Source organism: Vulpes vulpes, chromosome 13 (assembly GCF_048418805.1).
Source record: "Vulpes vulpes isolate BD-2025 chromosome 13, VulVul3, whole genome shotgun sequence".
Classification (NCBI taxonomy): domain Eukaryota; kingdom Metazoa; phylum Chordata; class Mammalia; order Carnivora; family Canidae; genus Vulpes; species Vulpes vulpes.
The window spans coordinates 106,781,175-106,799,663 of NC_132792.1; the positions used below are offsets into that span (position 1 = coordinate 106,781,175).

The 18,489-nt window shown below is 40.1% G+C and overlaps 1 protein-coding gene across 16 annotated transcripts in view; it reads left to right on the forward strand.

Moving 5' to 3' along the window:
* FHOD3 (formin homology 2 domain containing 3) overlaps nt 1-18,489 on the forward strand; it is a 465,123-nt gene that overhangs the window by 297,783 nt on the left and 148,851 nt on the right. For all 16 annotated transcript variants that reach the window (XM_072732212.1, XM_072732222.1, XM_072732218.1 and 13 more), the window contains exons 8-9: nt 920-1,014; nt 7,277-7,420. In XM_072732212.1, the coding sequence (XP_072588313.1) occupies nt 920-1,014; nt 7,277-7,420 (239 nt within the window). The remainder of the gene's footprint in view (nt 1-919; nt 1,015-7,276; nt 7,421-18,489) is intronic.

Consider the following 18,489-nt stretch of genomic DNA (forward strand, 5'->3'; position numbering starts at 1 on the left):
GAACCTGCGTTTGGAAGCCACTGGTTTTACATTATTTCAGAATTTACTTTTATCAGTAAGAATAAGCAATATCCCTTTGAGATCTTTATAGAGAAAACAGGAAGGAGCTTCATGTTCCATGCCGCCATGCCAAAGGTGAGGCAATACCTCCCTTCAAATGTTTATCTCAGGCATAGGAAACTGTGTCCTGGTTTTGTCTGCCCTTTGTAACCTTGGCCTTGGCTGTACAGTACTGAATGTGATGGATTTTCCTGCCCTCTCTGGGAGCCAGGGAATAACCACCTCTGAGCTTTCATTTGCAGAGCCACTTCTTGTACCAGGCCCTCTGCGACCATCGGCACAAATACTGGCTAAGCATCAACAGGGTTCAAAGAACCAGCTTTTTGGTGAGGTGGGTTCTTTGTACCCTGTTGATGCTTAACCAGTATTTGTTCCTGGATTGAATCATAATATACTTCTGTTCTTGAAATGTTTGTTAGACAGATGTTTCCCCAGTATTTCTTGGAGTCCACTGTTTAAGCGAATGTAAAGATCTCCTATATCCCTTTCCTTGCAAGAGATCAGAGCATAATATGCCGATGGACATATAGAGAGCATTTATCAAGAGTTTCCACGCTCAGAGAGTGAAAATGCACATGACTGGATTTCCTCAAATTACGTATTTAATATAAAGAGAACTTTCAAGCGAATTGATAGCCATGCTGACATAGAATATACATTTTTAACTGGACAAGAATGATGTGGTGGTATATTATTGCCAAATTAGAAGCATGTTCAAGTTCACCCTAAGGGTATGCTTTGAAATTTGGTGACTGAAGACAACAGCATCATTGGGTGATAAGTCTTTGAATAAACTGTGATATTAGTTGGATAAGGAGTATTGACTTGCTGTTTCTAATTATTTTTGCTTTACTCATAGGAGTCAAACCCTGGTCAAATATCATGGAAATCCTGGAGGAAAAAGATGGGGTTGACACAGAGCTGCTGGTTTATGCGATGACATTAGTGAACAAGGTTGGTTGATGATTGTTAAGAACTGAATTATGTCCCCTTAACTGATATGTTGAAGCCTTAACCCCTATGAACCCCTATCTGTGAATGTGACCTTATTTGGAAATAGGGTCTTTGCAGATGTAATCAAGGTAAGGTGAAGTTGTTAAGATGGGCCCTAATCCCACATGATTTAGAAGAAAAGAGACACAGAGGGAAGACAGTATATGCACATGAATATGAGGAAGATAGCTGTGTGAAGACAGAGGCAGAGATTAGAGACCAAGGAATGCCAAAGAATGCCAAGGATTGCCAGAAGCCAACATAGGATGAGGCAGAGAAGGATCCTCCTCTAGAGCCTTCAGAGAAAATTTCTGCTGTTTTAATCCAAGTTTGTGGTACATTGTTATGGCAGCCCTAGGGAACTGGTACAATGTGAAAATCTACAATTTGCCCTCCAACTAAAGGCCACCTCACGTAGGACCCCCACGATGGTGGCTGGGACCATGGCTACCAGTGTTCTTCTTTGCAAGAGAAAACCCTTTCTAGCCACATGTGATGTGGGTGCCTGCAGGCTGGTGTACATACATGTGCCTGGAGTGTCTGTGTGCTTTCTTCTACTTTGGTCTTTTCTAACAAAACCAGAAAGATGACAGCATTGTATGATTACTTTTCCTATCAAGATGTCCCCTTAAAAACATTTTTCCTGAAAAATATAAATTAACAAGTTTTGGGGGTGCCTGGGTGGCCCAGTCGGTTAAACATCCAACTCTTGGTTTCAGCTCAGATCATGGTCTCAGGGTCATGAAATCAAGCCCCGTGTCAGGCTCCATGCTCAGCACGGACTCTACTTAAGATTCTTTCTTTCTTTCCCTCTCTCTGTCCCCTTTTGCCCCTCTCCTGTGCTCGCTCGCTCTCTCTTGCTCTCTCTCTCAAATAAATAATTATTTTTAAAAAGAATATAAATCACGTTTACCCTAAGAAAATAACTTACAATCCAAGAGAAATAAAGACACTTTTGTTCCACTGCTTATTGAATTCTGACTGCTGGGGGCAGGTCCCATCCTCCTTTTATGAAGGTGACATCACCCTTGTACTCCCCCCAACCCCAACACATCCTTCCTGGTCACCAGCTGGGAGGGCAGTAGCAGCAGTCTTCAGTATCCCTCCCTGGAGAGAGTACTGATCCTATGCTGCCCTCGGACAGCCCACTCTTGGGACTGGAGTCCCTTTCTCCTTAAAACTATGGTTGGTAGGGGGTATGTCCTGCAGATTACTTTGTCCTAGACCCCAGGAATCACACCACCCACCCCAGGGGCCTGCTTTTCCTCCCCAAGCTGCTGGGCACAGGCCTACAGTACTGACTGCAATGATGGGTGGTTCTTCAGAGAAGATTCAGAATCTCTTTGTGAAATAGAACTAGGGAAACATTTCCCCTGACAAACTGGGGACACATTAGTAGAAAGTATTAGGAGAAGTCATTTCTACTCGATATTAGAGTGTTGTGCAAACTCTAAGGACTAAAACAACATGGTGCTGGCTCTTTCCTCAGAAGACAGATGATGTGAGCCAAGAAGCGCTGAAACAGCCCTCACTGCACAGAACATCTCACCCTAGGACTGAAATCAGTAAGGATGGGTCAGCTTCATTCAGGACTGGGGAGAAGCGTGTGCTAAATGGAAATAAACAAATACATACTTTGACCAATACCAAATGAATTCCAGACAGATTAAAGAATTCAGTGTAACACATCCAATGGTAGAAAAACGAGAAGTAGTAGTGAAGATGAATTTGTGTCTGGTAGATGAAAATTATTTTAATAATCAAACCTGCCAAAAAAGAATCCAAAGGGAAGGAAATTTATTTCACCGCATAAAATTATTAAAGAAAGGTCTTATTTGTAAAAATGAAAACCACAAATAAAAGCTAAGGGCAAGTGGCAAATTGGGAAAATCGCTGCAAAAAATAGGGCAAAAAATTATACAGTCCTCAATATAGTAAGAGCCCAGTCGAGAAATGAAGGATATTCAACCAATTAAGATGAAAAGAAATAGATAGTAAAACAACAGACATTTTCCCCTGATTCTCGTTGGCCAGGGTTGCTTTTTAATAAAATGCCTTTGTTGATGAGGACCCAGGAAATTCTTCTATAGTCCTGGTGAGGAAGGGGCAGTACTTTTCTGTAGGATAATCCTAAAAATTCTGTTTATGTTTTCAAATGTATTTGTGAGTTGATTTTACTATATGCAGTTTTAAAGCAATTTTCTGGTTTTAAGTGTGTGTGTATGTGCATTTTTCTTTTTTTAAAGATTAAGGTCATCTATTTCCTGTCCTTCAGTCCTTCAGTGACATTGTTTTGGAAAACATGGACTTCATTCAGCAAAAATGGAATCTTCCTTCTTGCCTGGTGTTTTCCATTGTAACGCTACCCATCCTATTGGCAGGGGCCGTGCTGGGCGGTTCTGCTGGTCCCAGCAGCATCTGCGGGCGTGGGCATCCTGCTGCTAGTCACTGGCAAGGACCCAGCATGTGCCACATTCTCCTTGGCATCAGATGGCACTTAATGTCCAGGAATTCCTCGCTTACTCTTTCTCTTCTGGCAGTTCTATCTCCTCTTTTGCTAGTTCTGGCTCAGGGGAAGTCGAGGAAGATCCTATGGACATTATTCCAGATGTCATGCTTTCCTCAAAAAAGGTCGAATAAACCGTTGGCACCCACACTGGGTTTGTTTTCCTTTGTTGAATTTTAGTCCTATTGCCCCCGTGAGTAAAATCTTCTGAGATCCCAACCAACAACAACAACAAAAATAATAAATTGAAATGTTAATATGGTCTGGAAAAAAATTCTGACTCTGAAATCTGGGAAATTATTATATTGCTTTTCTAAGTTTTGTTTCAACAAATAAGAGGTGCACTAATAACATGGAATTCAAAACATACGAACATTTTTATGACAAAACAAGGGTGCTACATTTTAGCCTGCTTAGGGTTCTGAAACTGGCATCTGCTCTCTTTTTTAAACAGGGCCATTGATGGGGGGTTGCCAAGATCCAGACTAATCCCCCCCCTCATTCCTGCTCATACCCCCTGGCACCATGTTGTCAGATCTGAAGGAGCATCAGAAATTAACCCATTTCTCATTCTGCAAGCTGAAGTTCTATAATGCCCTGTTGTGATCCCGCTGAAATCCCCTCGGTGGGAGCCCCCCACTTTGATATTGATATTGACCACCTTGTGGAATAGGAAGAGGCAGATGCGGCGGGGGTGGGGGGGGATGAATAACAAGGTATTACTGTGACTGTGAGGCTGGCTTGGAGCTTTCAGGGAAGGGCTAAGTAACCTGGATGGGATTCATGCTGAGTCTTCGCCTTTGTTTTCACATTTCATTTATTGTTAGTTCTCATACCAGAAACTATGTCAATTGTAACATTTGTATAGTTGTAGAGCCTTCACAGTTAGAATCTAGAACATTCCCATCTCCCCCCAAATCTCCCTCATGTTAGCCTTTTACAGTCATCTCCTGATTCCCTCTTCCTACCCCTGACAACCGTTCTCTAGCACTATAGTTTTGTCATTTCAAAAATATCAAATAGAATCATACAGGATAGATCTAACCCTTTGAGGCTGGCTTCTCTCAGCATAATGCCTTTGAGGTTGATCCATTACTGGGGGTATAAATGGTTGCTCCTTTCTACTGCTGCGTAGTATTCTATGATATAGAAAATTTGTGTGCAGGCATTTGCCACACTGTTTTTTTTCTATCAGGAAGATTTGATGCAATCAGTGAGAACCCAGGAGAGGAAAAGAAAATGTCCTTTAGGACAGAAATTTCTCCCTCTGAGAGATGCCTGTGGAGATTTACAGGTCACCAGCCCTGGTAAGACAAGTGTGAGATAAGGCAGGATAGGGAGTCATAAGCGTCATCTGAAAGTGAAAGCACCAACAGACGTTTCCCTCACAAACATCTCGGGAGCAGCTGCTACCTTTGCCAGAAGGAGGCAATTGAGCAGAGTAGAAATGCAAGGACAGGACCCAGGGAGGGGTGGGGGCATGGCACAGTTTGCTGAGCATGTTAGAGAATTAGCTGGAAATAGGTGAATGTGTTTCTAGGATAGATGGTCTTCCTCAACAACTGGAGAAAAGTTGTATTTGTGTGGGGCAGAAGGCCACCTTCCCTGTAGCCACACATGGAAGGGGCTGGTACATCTTGGCTCCCACCCAAATTTTCATGGTGGAAATGACAAATGACCTCCTAATACCTTTGCTTCTGGACCTATTATTGAGCAAGGCTCCCTGAGTCTGTTCAGTTCTATGGACCTAATTGTTTAATAGTAATACGCCCTCGCCCCTGCTGCCATCGTGGTGGGGCTTGCTAAGGCAGTGGGAATTAGGTCTAGGAATTTAACCCCCTGGAAACTTTTGTGAGAACTGCAGTTGATTCTCAGCAGGGAGAAAAAGGGAGGATGGGAAGGGAACTGAGAGGTAAGAAGGCTTCTCTCTGTCTCATCGCGGCCCCCACGCTGTTGAGTAGGAAGTTTTGAATCCAACACTAAATGTCAACTCACTGGGTTCTTAAAATTGAGAATTTGGCAGAGTCTGCGATCAGGGCACTTCCATTAACCTGCCCTGGCCTTGGGGTCCCATTCTCTTAACAAGTTCAAGGGTTTTCACTAAAACCAGAAGATGGATTGTTCTGAGGATAGGATTCTTTGAAAGGCTGCAAACTTTTTTAACATTGTTAGGAGCCGGTGACCACTCAGGGGACTGCTCTTGCCCACTACCACAGAGATGCTGCCTCCCTGGCACCTGCAGGCGCTGGCATGCGCTTTCCCACGTGGCCGCTTTGGTGTGAGCACCTGTTTATGATGGAGTCAGACTGGTTCACAGCCTCCCGTTCTGGGTCTTGCTGGGGTACCTGCTTAATTAAGCTATCCCATCCCGGTTACTTTTCCTTTGTTTCTGATCTCAACAGCAGTGAGTTGTGTACTCTTTGCTCAGCATTGAAAGGAAAAAGCAATCATTTGGGTCATGAATAAAGACATTATTTCCAATAATTAATAGCCCCCAAATAGGGATGTTGGAGAAGTTGGTGCTGTGAACTGTTTTTAAAGGTTGGTCTTTTCCCCAATGAGTTCCAAATAATTTTGAAATATACACATGGGGCTCTTGAAAATGCAAAGGCAATGAAATAGAGAGTAAAGACCTGTGTTTGGAATTTCAAGCCACCATAATTTGTGTAGAAAACGAGTGTGTGAAGAGAGACGAGGCTTTTATCCCAGATCTACAGGAGCAAATCCCTTCCCTCCCAAGCCCTCATCTCCCCTGTTCATAAGATAAGGGCTTGCAGTGAATCACCTCAGGCCCCTCCAGTTCTGAGCAGAAGCCCTTTCTTTTAAGAGACACGGAATTCAAAGAGAAGTTAGCTTTTCCCCCTTGGGTTATCTTTTTTCCTTTTTTCCTTGCTTTGAAATTTTTCATGTTTTCCTAAATTTCCGAGACCAAGGGGGAAGGCCTACCAAATTGAAAGAAAAAGGAGTCATTATTCTGTTCTAAACCCAGCTGTTGGTAGATTGATCCTAACAGGAGTTTCTAATCACTGAGCATGTTAGTTTTCTATTGCCATGTAACAAATTACCACAGATTTAGCAGCTTAAAACAACACAGACTTATCATCTCACAGTTTCCATGGGACAGGCTCCAGGCACCGCCTAGCTGGGTCCTCTGCTCAGTCTCACAAAGCTGTAGTCAAGGTGTCGACCCTGGAGTCTGGTCTGAGACTTAGGATCCTCTTCCAAGCTTTTGTGGTTGTTGGCAGAGTTCATTTCCTTGCAGCTGGAGAACTCATGGTGGCTTGCTGCTTCTTTGGGGCCAGCAGGGTAATCTCTCTCCTAGTCTCTGAGCTCCGGAAATGCCTAAACCTGCTTTTAAATGGCCCACCTGATTAGGTCAGGCCCACCCAGGATAATCTTACCTTTAATTAGACAAAATCAGCTGATTTGGGACTTGAATATCTGTAAAATCCCTTCACCTTTGCCATATAATGTAATTTAATTATGGAAATGTCCTTCTTAGACTTAAGGGGATTATACAGTACCTATATACCAGAAATGGACCCTTGGGGTCCATTCTGTTTACCACACTAAAGGAGTTTTTTCTCAAATGATCTGGTGATCTATCTTGGTTTGTCCCTATAGTTATAATCCTGGCCAATGGCTATGCTGCAAAAAATGCTTTGAGAGTCTTGAGACAGTCCCCTAAAACATGTTTGTGTCCTGTTCTTTCTTTAGACATTGTCAGGATTGCCAGACCAAGACAGCTTCTACGATGTGGTGGACTGCCTGGAGGAGCTGGGCATTGCGGCCGTGTCCCAGCGACACTTGAACAAGAAAGGGACCGACCTGGACTTGGTAGAGCAGTTGAACATTTATGAGGTAACAGTATATACCTTTTGTTTGGCATCATACAGCTTGTCAGAGGCTGGGTAAACACATTCTAAGGCCAGTGGTTCTGAGTGTGGGGTAGTAGACACCACCTGAGAGCTTTACAAAATGTAGGTTCTGAGGCCCCCATCCAGATCTCCTGATTCAGAAACTCAGAGTGGGTGCAGCAATCGGCATAGTGCAAGCATCCAGGTGCTGGTGGTGTTTACTCAAATGCGAGAACCCCTGATGTAGGAGGACCTTGGTCCCTTGTTTCCTATTCAAGATACTACCCAGCTAGCTTTTTCCTTTCCTCTGCGGTCTCTCTTGCCTCATTATAGTGTTTTATTTGCTATTTATTGCCATTGCAAGGAAGTAAAAATAAAAGTTTTAAAATACTAGTGTAGATTTTACTGTTCAGCTTTATATTGTGTAATGCCAGTTTAAAATGCAAATATAAGAGCATTTAGCCTCTATGCAGAACCATATGCAATTTCCAGTTCATAGCTCCTATAGGCCTGTGTATTTTGTTCCTAGTGGACCAATGGAAACACCATATAAGATGAACTCTGTTTTTACTTCACTTCTTGATATGTGTTCAGTCTATTAACACTGTACCTTCTATTTACCTATGTGTAAGGAAAAGCTGAAAGGAAAAGGAACTGTGGGATTCCATATTTCTCTAGTTTTTCCTCTCATTTCAGCATAAGTGGTTGGCTAGTATAGCAGAGTAACCCAGGTAAGAAAGCATAGGGTAGGACCCTTGGGTTGCCATCTCTTCATTCAAAGCCAGTTCTGGTTTACATGGAAGGGCTCTAGGGCTCCAGGGCTTTCCATGCCTGTACTTAGTTATAAAGGAACATACTTACCTTGTATTCATTTCGATTCTCACTGAACTCCTACATACCATGCATCTATCAGCACTCAATGTGCATGGGTGCAAGAAATGGCACACATGCATATTGCATCTACTTCCCCTACTCATGCCCATGCTCCACTGTTTCATTGGACTTCAATTATAAAACACAAGTTTAGGGGCACCTGGGTGGCTCAGTCAGTTAGGCATCCAGTTCTTGATTTTGGCTTAGGTAGTGATCTCAGGGTTGTGGGACCAGTGCCGCATTGGGTTCTGCACTCAGGCAGAGTCTACTTGTCCCTCTCCCTCTGTTCCTCCCTGCCCCACTTGATCTCACCTTCTCTCTCTAAAAAGTAAATTAAAAAAAAACCCCACAAATTTAAAGATAAAATTTCAAGCTGGCCAAAGAGTATTAAACCGAGCATGGAGCCCTGTATAGTTGTACCCATGACACATCCATGAAGATAGGTTACACATCATGGCTTGTTTTTTTTTTTTATTTTTATTTTATTTTATTTTATTTTATTTTATTTTATTTATTTTTATTTTTTATTTATTTATTTATTTATTTTTACACATCATGGCTTGTTGACTTGAGTTCAAATTGTTCGCTGTCGGTTAGTTTTAGGTCAAATGCCCCCTTATTAAAGTTGTTTATCTGATGTGACGATTGTCTGGGCTCTAAATGAAGGTTAGAGCACATTTTAGGAGTAGCAAATCACATTCCTTGTTGCTGATCCTCACTGTCCCAGTTTCCTTCCATGGCCAGGGGGGGCCAGAATCTGGAGATCTGATTCCACTAGGTTGTGTGACTAAATAGGAAAGCTTATGACTTTAGACATGCTTACCCATAATAATGGTGTGAACTAGGCTATCCTTGAGGATGTTATCCAGAATATACTCATCATCCCAAAAAGAAACCTCATACCTATTAGCAGACACTTCTGTTTCTCCCTGCCTCACATACTGCATACCCCCAAACCACTAATCCACTCTTATGGATTTACCTCTTCTGGACATTTCCTATAAATGGGACCATACAACATGTGACTTTTGTGACTAGCTTTCACTTGTTTTCAGGGTTCATCTCTGTTTTAAGCATGTATCTGTACTTTGTTCTTTTTTGTGCTAATGTTCTTTTGATGGGTAACACCACATTTTGTTTACCTCTTTGTCACTTGATGGCAGTTGGGTTATTTCCATATTTTGGCTAATATGAATAATGGTGCCATTAACATTTGTGTACAAGTTTCTGTATGAACATATACTTTCTTTTTTTATTTTTTTTTAATTATTTTTTTATTGGAGTTCAATTGAATATATACTTTCAATTCTCTTGGCTATATATCTAAGAGTAAAATTGCTGGTCATAATGGTAACTTGATGGGTAACTGTTTGAGGGACTGCCAGACTATTTTCCATTGAGCCTGCACCATTTTAATGAGTGTAATGAGGGTTCCAATTTCTCCTCATCTTCCTCAATGTTTATTATTGTCCTTTATTTTAAAAAATTATAGCCTTCCTAGTGGGTGTGAAGTGGTACACATTTTGGTCATGATTTGCATTTCCCCAGTGACTAATGATGTTGAACATATTTCCAAGTGCCTACTGGCCATTTTTCTATGTTTTTTGAAGAAATGTCTACTAAGATCCTTTGCCTATTTTTAAATTGGGTTGTTTTGTTACTCTTGAGTTGTAAGTATTCTTTACATATGCTGGATACCTGACCCTTATCAAATATAAATTTTAATATATTTTCCCCAGTATATAGGTTGTATTCCACTTCTGACCTAACTTATCAGTCTTATTCATAGTGATATATGTTTTTAATCTTTCTTTTTCCACTTATAAAAATGATGTACTCATTGAGGAATATATAAATGTAAAAGGAAAAAGTCATCCATGGCTCTGTTACTAACCATGATTAACATTTTAGTCCATTTTTTCTAGCCTTTTTTTGTATATGTAGGTGTATGTAACCAGGGGCTTAATCATCTATATACAGTGTTGTGTATTGAATCTTTATTGCTAAATATGTTGGAGCCATTTTTTTGTCATTAAATCTTCAAGAACTTAATTTTATTAGGAACATAATATTCTGTCTGCATGCATGTACCATAATGCATATAGCCAATCTCCTTTTTATTTCAGATTTGGATTATTTCTAAACTTTGTGCAATTAGACATGCTGTTATGATGGACAGCTTTATTCATAATTTTTTTTGTGCATGGCTAGAGTACTTGGAGGGATATTTCCCAGTTAAGAGGCTCCATTGTGATTTTACCAGGTAGAATTGAAGAGGCTGACATGTAATTTCACTATTTGCTACAAATCATTGTCATAAAAAGTAACAAGGGTCAGAACAGAATTATCTTTATATGATCTTAGTAGAAGAAACTGAACTAGAGATACTTGTTATCAGAGCTTTAAAGCTTCCCATAGCCACCTAGCAGGCTCTGGGCATCTTCTCCAGCTGAGCCTCATTTCCCTGGTTATCTGTTCAAACTTTTGTGTTTCCTTATTCTTATGGCTCCTAAATGAGAGGTTAAGGTAAGAATAGTAGAGGTGGAGGTGGAGAAGGAAGAAACTAAAGACAGTTGGCTTACATGAAGGTGGAAGGTAGACTTTTCCCAGTACGGATATCTCTTTTTACCTTAACTCCCCACCGCCTCCCATTCAGAACTCCCATCTCTGAGACTGTGCTCAACCAGAGGCTTCCATTCTATGTAGTTGATGTATATTGGGAAGACTGCATAATGCAGGTGAATTTCCCATCAGTGAGCCATCTGGGAGTGAATTTTGAAAAGTGGCCTTGATACCAACCCTAGGAAACTTCCTGTTTGAGGCTATACCTTCTCTTCAGCCCACCTGACTCTCAAGCTACCTCCCATCTTTCTCTTCCCCCTCATATAAGCCTTTTCAAAAGTGTTCTGTATTCACCATCTTCCTTTTATTAGATTGCTTTTTCTTAATACTTTCAGCATCAAGGTCATATTATTCACAAATACAATGTATGTATGTTATTTAAAGAACAGTAAAACAAATAAATACCCATTGTGATGGTTATGTGTCAACCTGACTGGGCCACAAGATGCTCAGATAATTGGTCAAAAATTATTCGAGGTGTGTCTATGAGGGGGTTTCTGGATGAGATTATGATCTGAGTTGGGAGACTGAGGAAAAGAAGATTGCCCTTGCCAGTGTGGGCAGGCCTTATCCAATCTGTTGAAGGCCTGAATAGAACAAATCCTCTCTACCTGATGGTAATGAGCTGAGACATAGGTTGCCTACTACTTTTGAACTCCATCTGACACTAACACCATTGGTTCTCAGGCTTTTGGACCGCAGATCTTGGGTCTTGTGAGCCTCCACAATCATGAGAGCCAGTTCTTTTATTATAGATATCCATACATATCCTATTTATTCTGTTTCTCTGGAGAATCCTGACTGATACCCTCATATATTTAAGAATTAGAATATTACCAGTAACTCTGAAGTGTCCTTTGTAGCCCTCCCTGGTGTCATCCCACTAATCCCCAGCACTATTCTTTTGTTTTCTTTATACTTTTACCTGAAAATCACTTATTCTGTGAGTGAACACAGAGGATCAGATTATCAAATCAGAGTCAACAGATCAGAGATCTTGTTATCTAGCTGTACTAATCTAGTTATGCTAATAATTTCAAGAATACAGATGCTATAGAGGTGCAGAGGAAGCAGGGAGGGGTCTGTCCCAGGTCTTTTCTTCATGCATCAGATGTGCTCCCTGACCTGGAAAATTGGTTAGGTCTCCAAGTGGGGATCATAGGTCTCCTCCCCCAGCAAGAAGGATTCCATTATGAGACATCTCAGCTACATAGCTCAGTCATGTTTATAAGCCCATACATTCCAGGTTTATTTACTATAGGTAATCCTTAGCCAGTCCTGTCCTGGTAAGGACATTCCAGAAACAAGAGCTCTCATTTTAGCAAATATTGTTAGGCTATTTATTCGGTAGTCTGGTTATAAGCATACTTAACTAAAGATTAGAAGGAGTCACTTGCCTTTTCTTTCCCCAGAGGCATTGCCCTATAAAAGAAGCAAAGAGGTCACAGGCCAGCTCTTTTAACTCTTTCCTCCCAGTCTGTATCCCTAAACAACATACTGTTTAATTATATCTGTTCTCAAACTTTTAATAAAAGGAAATATATCATTTGTAGCCTTTTACAGTTTTCTCATTTGCTTATTGTTTTTTAAACTTATTCATGTGGGGGCACCTGGGTGGCTTAGTCTGTTAAGTATCTGATTCTTGATCTCAGCTCAGGTCTTGATCTCAGGATTGTGAGCTCAAGCCCTGTGTTGGGTTCCATGCTGGGTGTGGAGCCTACTTAAAAAACAAACAAAAAACCTACCCCTGTTGTTGTGTGGAGCTCTTGTGTATTCATTTTCACTGCTGGTGAATGTATGACGATTTATTCACCTGCTGTTCTCTTGATGAATGTTGGTTGGTTTAGTTTCGTTGCTATGACAAACAGTGCTGCTGTGAGTGTTTTTGTACTTTTCTTTTGGTGTGTGTGTGCAATACTTCTTATGTTTAAGTATCAGTTTTATTCTTGCTTTATAAAAATATTTAGAAATTTGTCTTCCTTCTCTTTGCCCTTGTTTCTGGTCCTTGATGATTTGATAGAATTCCCTTAGGGAGTTGTGTGGCCTTCTGTGAGGAGGAGTGTGTGTGCGCGCACTGGGTAACTTGTTTTTTCTATGGTGTTTAGTAACTATTTTTTTCTATGGTGTTTAGTCTATTTAAATTCCCTATCTTTACTGTGATCAACCTTGCTAAATTATATTTTATTAGGAACTTATTCATTTCATTTAGATTTTTCTAAATTTTAAAAAAATTTTATCTATTTACTCATGACAGACACAGAGAGAGAGGCAGAGACACAGGCAGAGAGAGAAGCAGGCTCCCTGCAGGCAACCCAATGTGGGACTCAATCCCAGGACTCCAGAATCACACCCTGAGTCAAAGGCAGATGCTTAACTGCTGAGCCACCCAGGCATCCCGTGTTTTGATTTTAAATGGATTAGCAAAGAGGCGTATAGTTATCTCTTATGAATGTTTTTAATTTCATCTGTTCCAGTTAGATATTTTTCTTTGGTTATTTCATAATATTTGTTTGTAATTTTAGGTAAACTAATAGTTTGACTATTTTGTTGGAGTTTTTTTCCAGATAATAATTTTGGCTTATGTATGATTTGCACTGCTTTTCTGTTTGTAACTCAATACTTCTTTTTATTTATTTATTTTTAACTATCTATTTATTTATTGATTGATTGATTGATAGATAGATAGATAGAGAATGAGGGGAGGAGGGGCCAAGGGAGAGAAAGAATCTCAAGCAGACTCCCCACTGAATGTGGTCCAGAGTCCAATGCAGGGCTTGATCTCACAACTTGAGATCATGACCTGAGCCAAAATCGAGAATCAGGCGCTCAACCTCCTAAGCTACCCAGATGCCCCTCAGTAATTGTTTTCTTTAAAGTTATTTATTTATTGAAGAGATAGTGACAGAGATAGAGCACCAGTGGAGAGGAGAGGGAGAAGCAGTTTCCCTGCTGAGCAGGAAGCCTGAGGTAGGGCTCCATCACAGAACCCCGGGATCATGACCCACACCAAAAACAGACACTTAACTGACTGAGCTACCCAGGTGCCCCTCAATGCTTGTTTTTAAATTGAGGTATGGTTGACATACAATATCCTATTAGGTATACATCATAATGATTTCAATGGTTTTATACATTATGAAATGATCCTCGTAAGTTTAGTTATCTGTCACTGTACAAAGTTATTGACCATATTCCCTGTGCTGTACATTACATCCCATGACTTACTTATAACTGAAAGTTTGTACCTCTTAATCCCCTTCATTTATTTCCCTTGTCTGAACCCATCTCTCCTCTATAACTAGAGTTCAACAGATCAGATGGGGCCTGCTCACACTGGCAAGGGCAATCTCCTTTGCTCTTATGAGTCTGTTTTGTTGGTTTGTTTAGTTTTTTCATGTTCCATGTATAAGTAAAATAATGTATTTATCTTTCTCTGTTGGACTTATTTCACTTAGCACTCTACCCTCTCAGTCCATCCGTGTTGTTGCAAATAACAAGATTTTGTTCTGTTTTATGGCTGAGTAATATTCCTTGGTGTATATATGCCACATCTTCTTTATCCATTCATCTGTCAGTAGACACTCAGGCTGCTTCCATAGCTTGGCTATTATAAATAAAACTGCAATAAACATAAGGGTACATATATCTCTTTTGAATTGCTGTTTTCATTTTCTTTGGAGAAATACCCAGAAGTGGGATTGCTGGATCATAGAGTAGTTCTATTTTTAACTTTTTGAGGAATCTCTGTGCTGTTTTCCAGAGTGACTGCACCAATTTATGTTCCCACCAACGGTGCACGAAGGTTCCCATTTTCCCACATCCTCACCAACACATGTTATTTCTTGCCTTTTTGATAACAGCTGATCTTGACTAGTGTAAGGTGATATCTCACTATGATTTTGATATGTGTATCCCTGATGATTTGTGATGTTGAGCATTTTTCCTGTATCTGTTGGCCATCTGGATGTTTTCTTTGGAAAAATATCTAAGTTCTCTGCTCATTTTTTAATTGGGCTGTTTGGGTAGTTTTGGAGGTTCTTGATATATTTTGGATATAACTCCTTATTGGATGTGTGATTACCTTCTCCCATTTAGTAGGTTGCCTTTTTTTTTTTTTTTTTTTTTGCTTTGTTGATGGCTTCCTTCACTGTACAAAAAGTTTTTTAGTTTGATATAATCCCATTTGTTTATTTTTGCTTTTGCTAACCTTGCCTCAGGAGATTGGTCTAGAAAAATATTGCTGAAGTTGATATCAGAGCTTATTGCCTGTTTTTTTTCTAGGAATTTTGTGGTTTCAGCTCTTATATTCATGTCTTTAGATTTGATTTTCAGTTTATTTTTGTGTATGGTGTAAGAAAGTGGTCCAGTTTGATTTTTTTAATATGTAGCTGTGCAGTTTTCCTATCACCATTTATTGAAGAGACTGTCTTTTCCCCATTGTATATTCTTGCCTCCTTTGTCAGAGATTTATTGAGCACATAAGCATGGTCTTATTTCTGTCCTATTGATCTATATATGTATGTTTGTGTTAGCACTATACTGTTTTGATTACTATAGCTTTGTAGTATAGTTTGAAATCATAGAGCATGATAACTCCAGCTTTTTCTTTCTCAAGATTGCTTTGGCCATTTGGGGTCTTCTGTGGTTCCACACAAATTTTAGGATTATTTGTTCCACTTCTATGAAAATGCCATTGGTATTTTGATGGAGATTGCATTGAATCTGTAGATTACTTGGGTAGTATGGACATTTTAACAGTATTCTTCCAATCCAGCAGAATGGCATATTTTCCTCTTATTTGTGTCTTCTTCAATTTGTTTCATCAGTGTTTCATAGTTTTTAGAACATAGGGTTTTCACCTCATTGGTTAAATCTAATCTTAGATATTTTGGGGGTGCAATTGTAAATGGGATCCTTTTCTAATTTTTCTTTCTGATAGTTCATTATTAGTATATAGAAACACAACCAATTTCTGAATGCTTTGTATCCTATAACTTTATTAAATTCACTTATGAGTTCTAATCATTTTTCAGCAGAGTCTTTAGAACTTTATATAGTATCATATCTGTGAATAGTGATACTTTTACTAATTCCTTTCCAATTTGGATGCCTTTTATTTTTTTACTTGCCTAATTGGTGTGGTTAGGACTCCAGATACTATATTGATTAAAAGTGATGAGAACTAGCATCCTTGTCTATTTCTGATCTTAGGGGAAAAGTTTTAGCTTTACACTGTTGCGTATGATGTTAGCTCTGCATTTGTCATAAATGGCTCTTATTATATTAACATATTTCCTTCTATACCCACTTTTGAGAGTTTTCATTATAAAAAGACATTGAATTTTGTCAGAGCCTTTTCTTCACCTGCTGAGATGAACATATGATTTTTATCCTTTGTTAATGTGATGTGTCATGTTGATTGATTTGTGGATGTTAAACCAGCCTTGCATCTCTGGAATAAATCCCACTTGATTATGGTATATGATCCTTTTAATATATTGATAAATTTCCTTTGCTAATATTTTATTGATAATTTTTGCAACAATGTTCATTAGGGATATTAGCCTGTAATGTGTGTGTGGGGGGGAGAGGGGTATCTGTATCTGGTTTTGGTATTGGGGTAATGCTGGCCTCATAAAATGAGTTTGGAAGTGTTCCTTCCTCTTCAAATTTTTATCCTTATAATTTTCTTCTTTAACTTTGTTTTACTGTATTATTCTTTTTCTAGTTTTTTTAGTTGGTTACTTAATTGACTTCTTTACATTTATTAACCATCCTCATTTTCCTAGACTATAACCCATTTGGTGATAATGTATTCTTTTTAAAATATGCTCTTAGAATTCTGTTTCTTACTAACTTCTTTAGGATTTGTACACAAGTATTCTTAAGTGTAAGATTGGCTTCCCCCTCATCCTCCCTCCACCTCTTCCCTTCCTTTCCTTTTTGTGTGCCATTTTTATCAGTTTGGGCATCACTGTTTTGGTAGCATTTTGAAAGACTGATGCTAGTATTCATGATACCTGTGTGTTGCTTCTGTGTTTCTGGTGGCTAAGTGTACAAATGGCTCCAGGATATCTCTCTGATCATTCCTCCTCAGTGTCCTCCCCTGGATCCTTCTCTGACCCCCCTTTCATTGTTGGGATTTCCTTATGAGACCTCGTCTCTCAGTCTATGTTGCCTGTTCTAATTTACCCAGTGAGTTCAGCAGCTTTTGAGGCTGGTGGCTGATATTTGACCTTGAGCTTTTGCCAAGGCCCATGGCTGCCTGCCTCCCTGCCTGTGTCTCTTCTTGTGTTACTTTCATTCATGGGGGCCTGTTATATATCACATACTTTGCTGGGGTTAAAAATACAGAGAGAAGTTCTATCCCTGACAAGGGAACTTTAAATCTATAGTCTAAGACAAGCAAGTGGCTAATTCCTCTAGCAGCTAAATGTAATGGAGCAGAGGGACATAGATGGTACCCTGGAAGCTCTGTGTTGGGGATGGCTACTTAGAAGCTCACATGGCATGTAACCAGCTCTAACTGAACTTTATTTTTCTCCCAGGAAAAAATAAAAATCCTGCATAATCTGCTCATTTCTCTACTTCGTGCAGTAGAGTCTCCCATGTTTCAAACATGGAGCTATCCTAGACTCCTTTCTCTTTCCTCTGCTTACCACCCCCACCCCCACCCCATTTAGAGATCTGACTGCTGAAAACCTCATTTCTCCATTCCCCTAGCTCGGTCCTATTGTTTCTTACCTGAATTACTGTGTCTTCTCATTCATTTGTTCCTCTGTGAATTTGTTTATTCATCAGAACTTTATTGAGCACCTACTATCTTCAGGTACTATTCTAGGCCCCAGGACATACACTGAACTAGACAAGGCCATTGCCCTCAGGGAGTACACACTCTAATAGGGTGTAGTGACCAAGTACATGAATAAATCAAGAATCTGAGGCTTCAAACATGTCTATGAAAAGAGACAGGATGAAGTTGGGGTGAGAGAATGAGGCAGGGACGGGGAAGACCTTTCTGAGAAGATGGCCTAAAGAAAGACTGTGATGGAGGACAAAACAGTGAGAGAGCTTTGGCATGGCAGGTGGAAAAGGTCAAAAAGAGGTTGGTGTGACAGGAGGGGGTAGGATCTAGGGAAGCAGTATGAGCTGAGCCTGGTGAGGCTGGCATCCTACAGGGGCTGCATCCCATGGGGACTTCTCTACTTTCTTCCTTTTCCTAATTCCGAGCAACTGGAAAAAAAAATCCTCCTGAAATCAGATCTGACTATGCCATTCCTCCTCCATTTAAGAGAACAAACCCAAGTAAACAAGTGAGTGAATGAATATATGAAAAAATGTTTTTATGGCTAGCAGGATGAAGCCCAAACGCCTTGAGTTGGTACAAGGACCTACATACTGGGTAGCCTTTACGTTCCTGTGACCTTGTTTCTGGCCACTCCTACAGTGTCTCTGGAGTTATCTCCTGTCTCCTGAATATGAAATGCAGGCCTAGGGGCAGGAGGCAGGCAAGAGGCTTTCCTTTATCTGTTCTCTTTTATTTACCACAGTTCTTCCTTTGAGTTCTCGCAGTTGGCA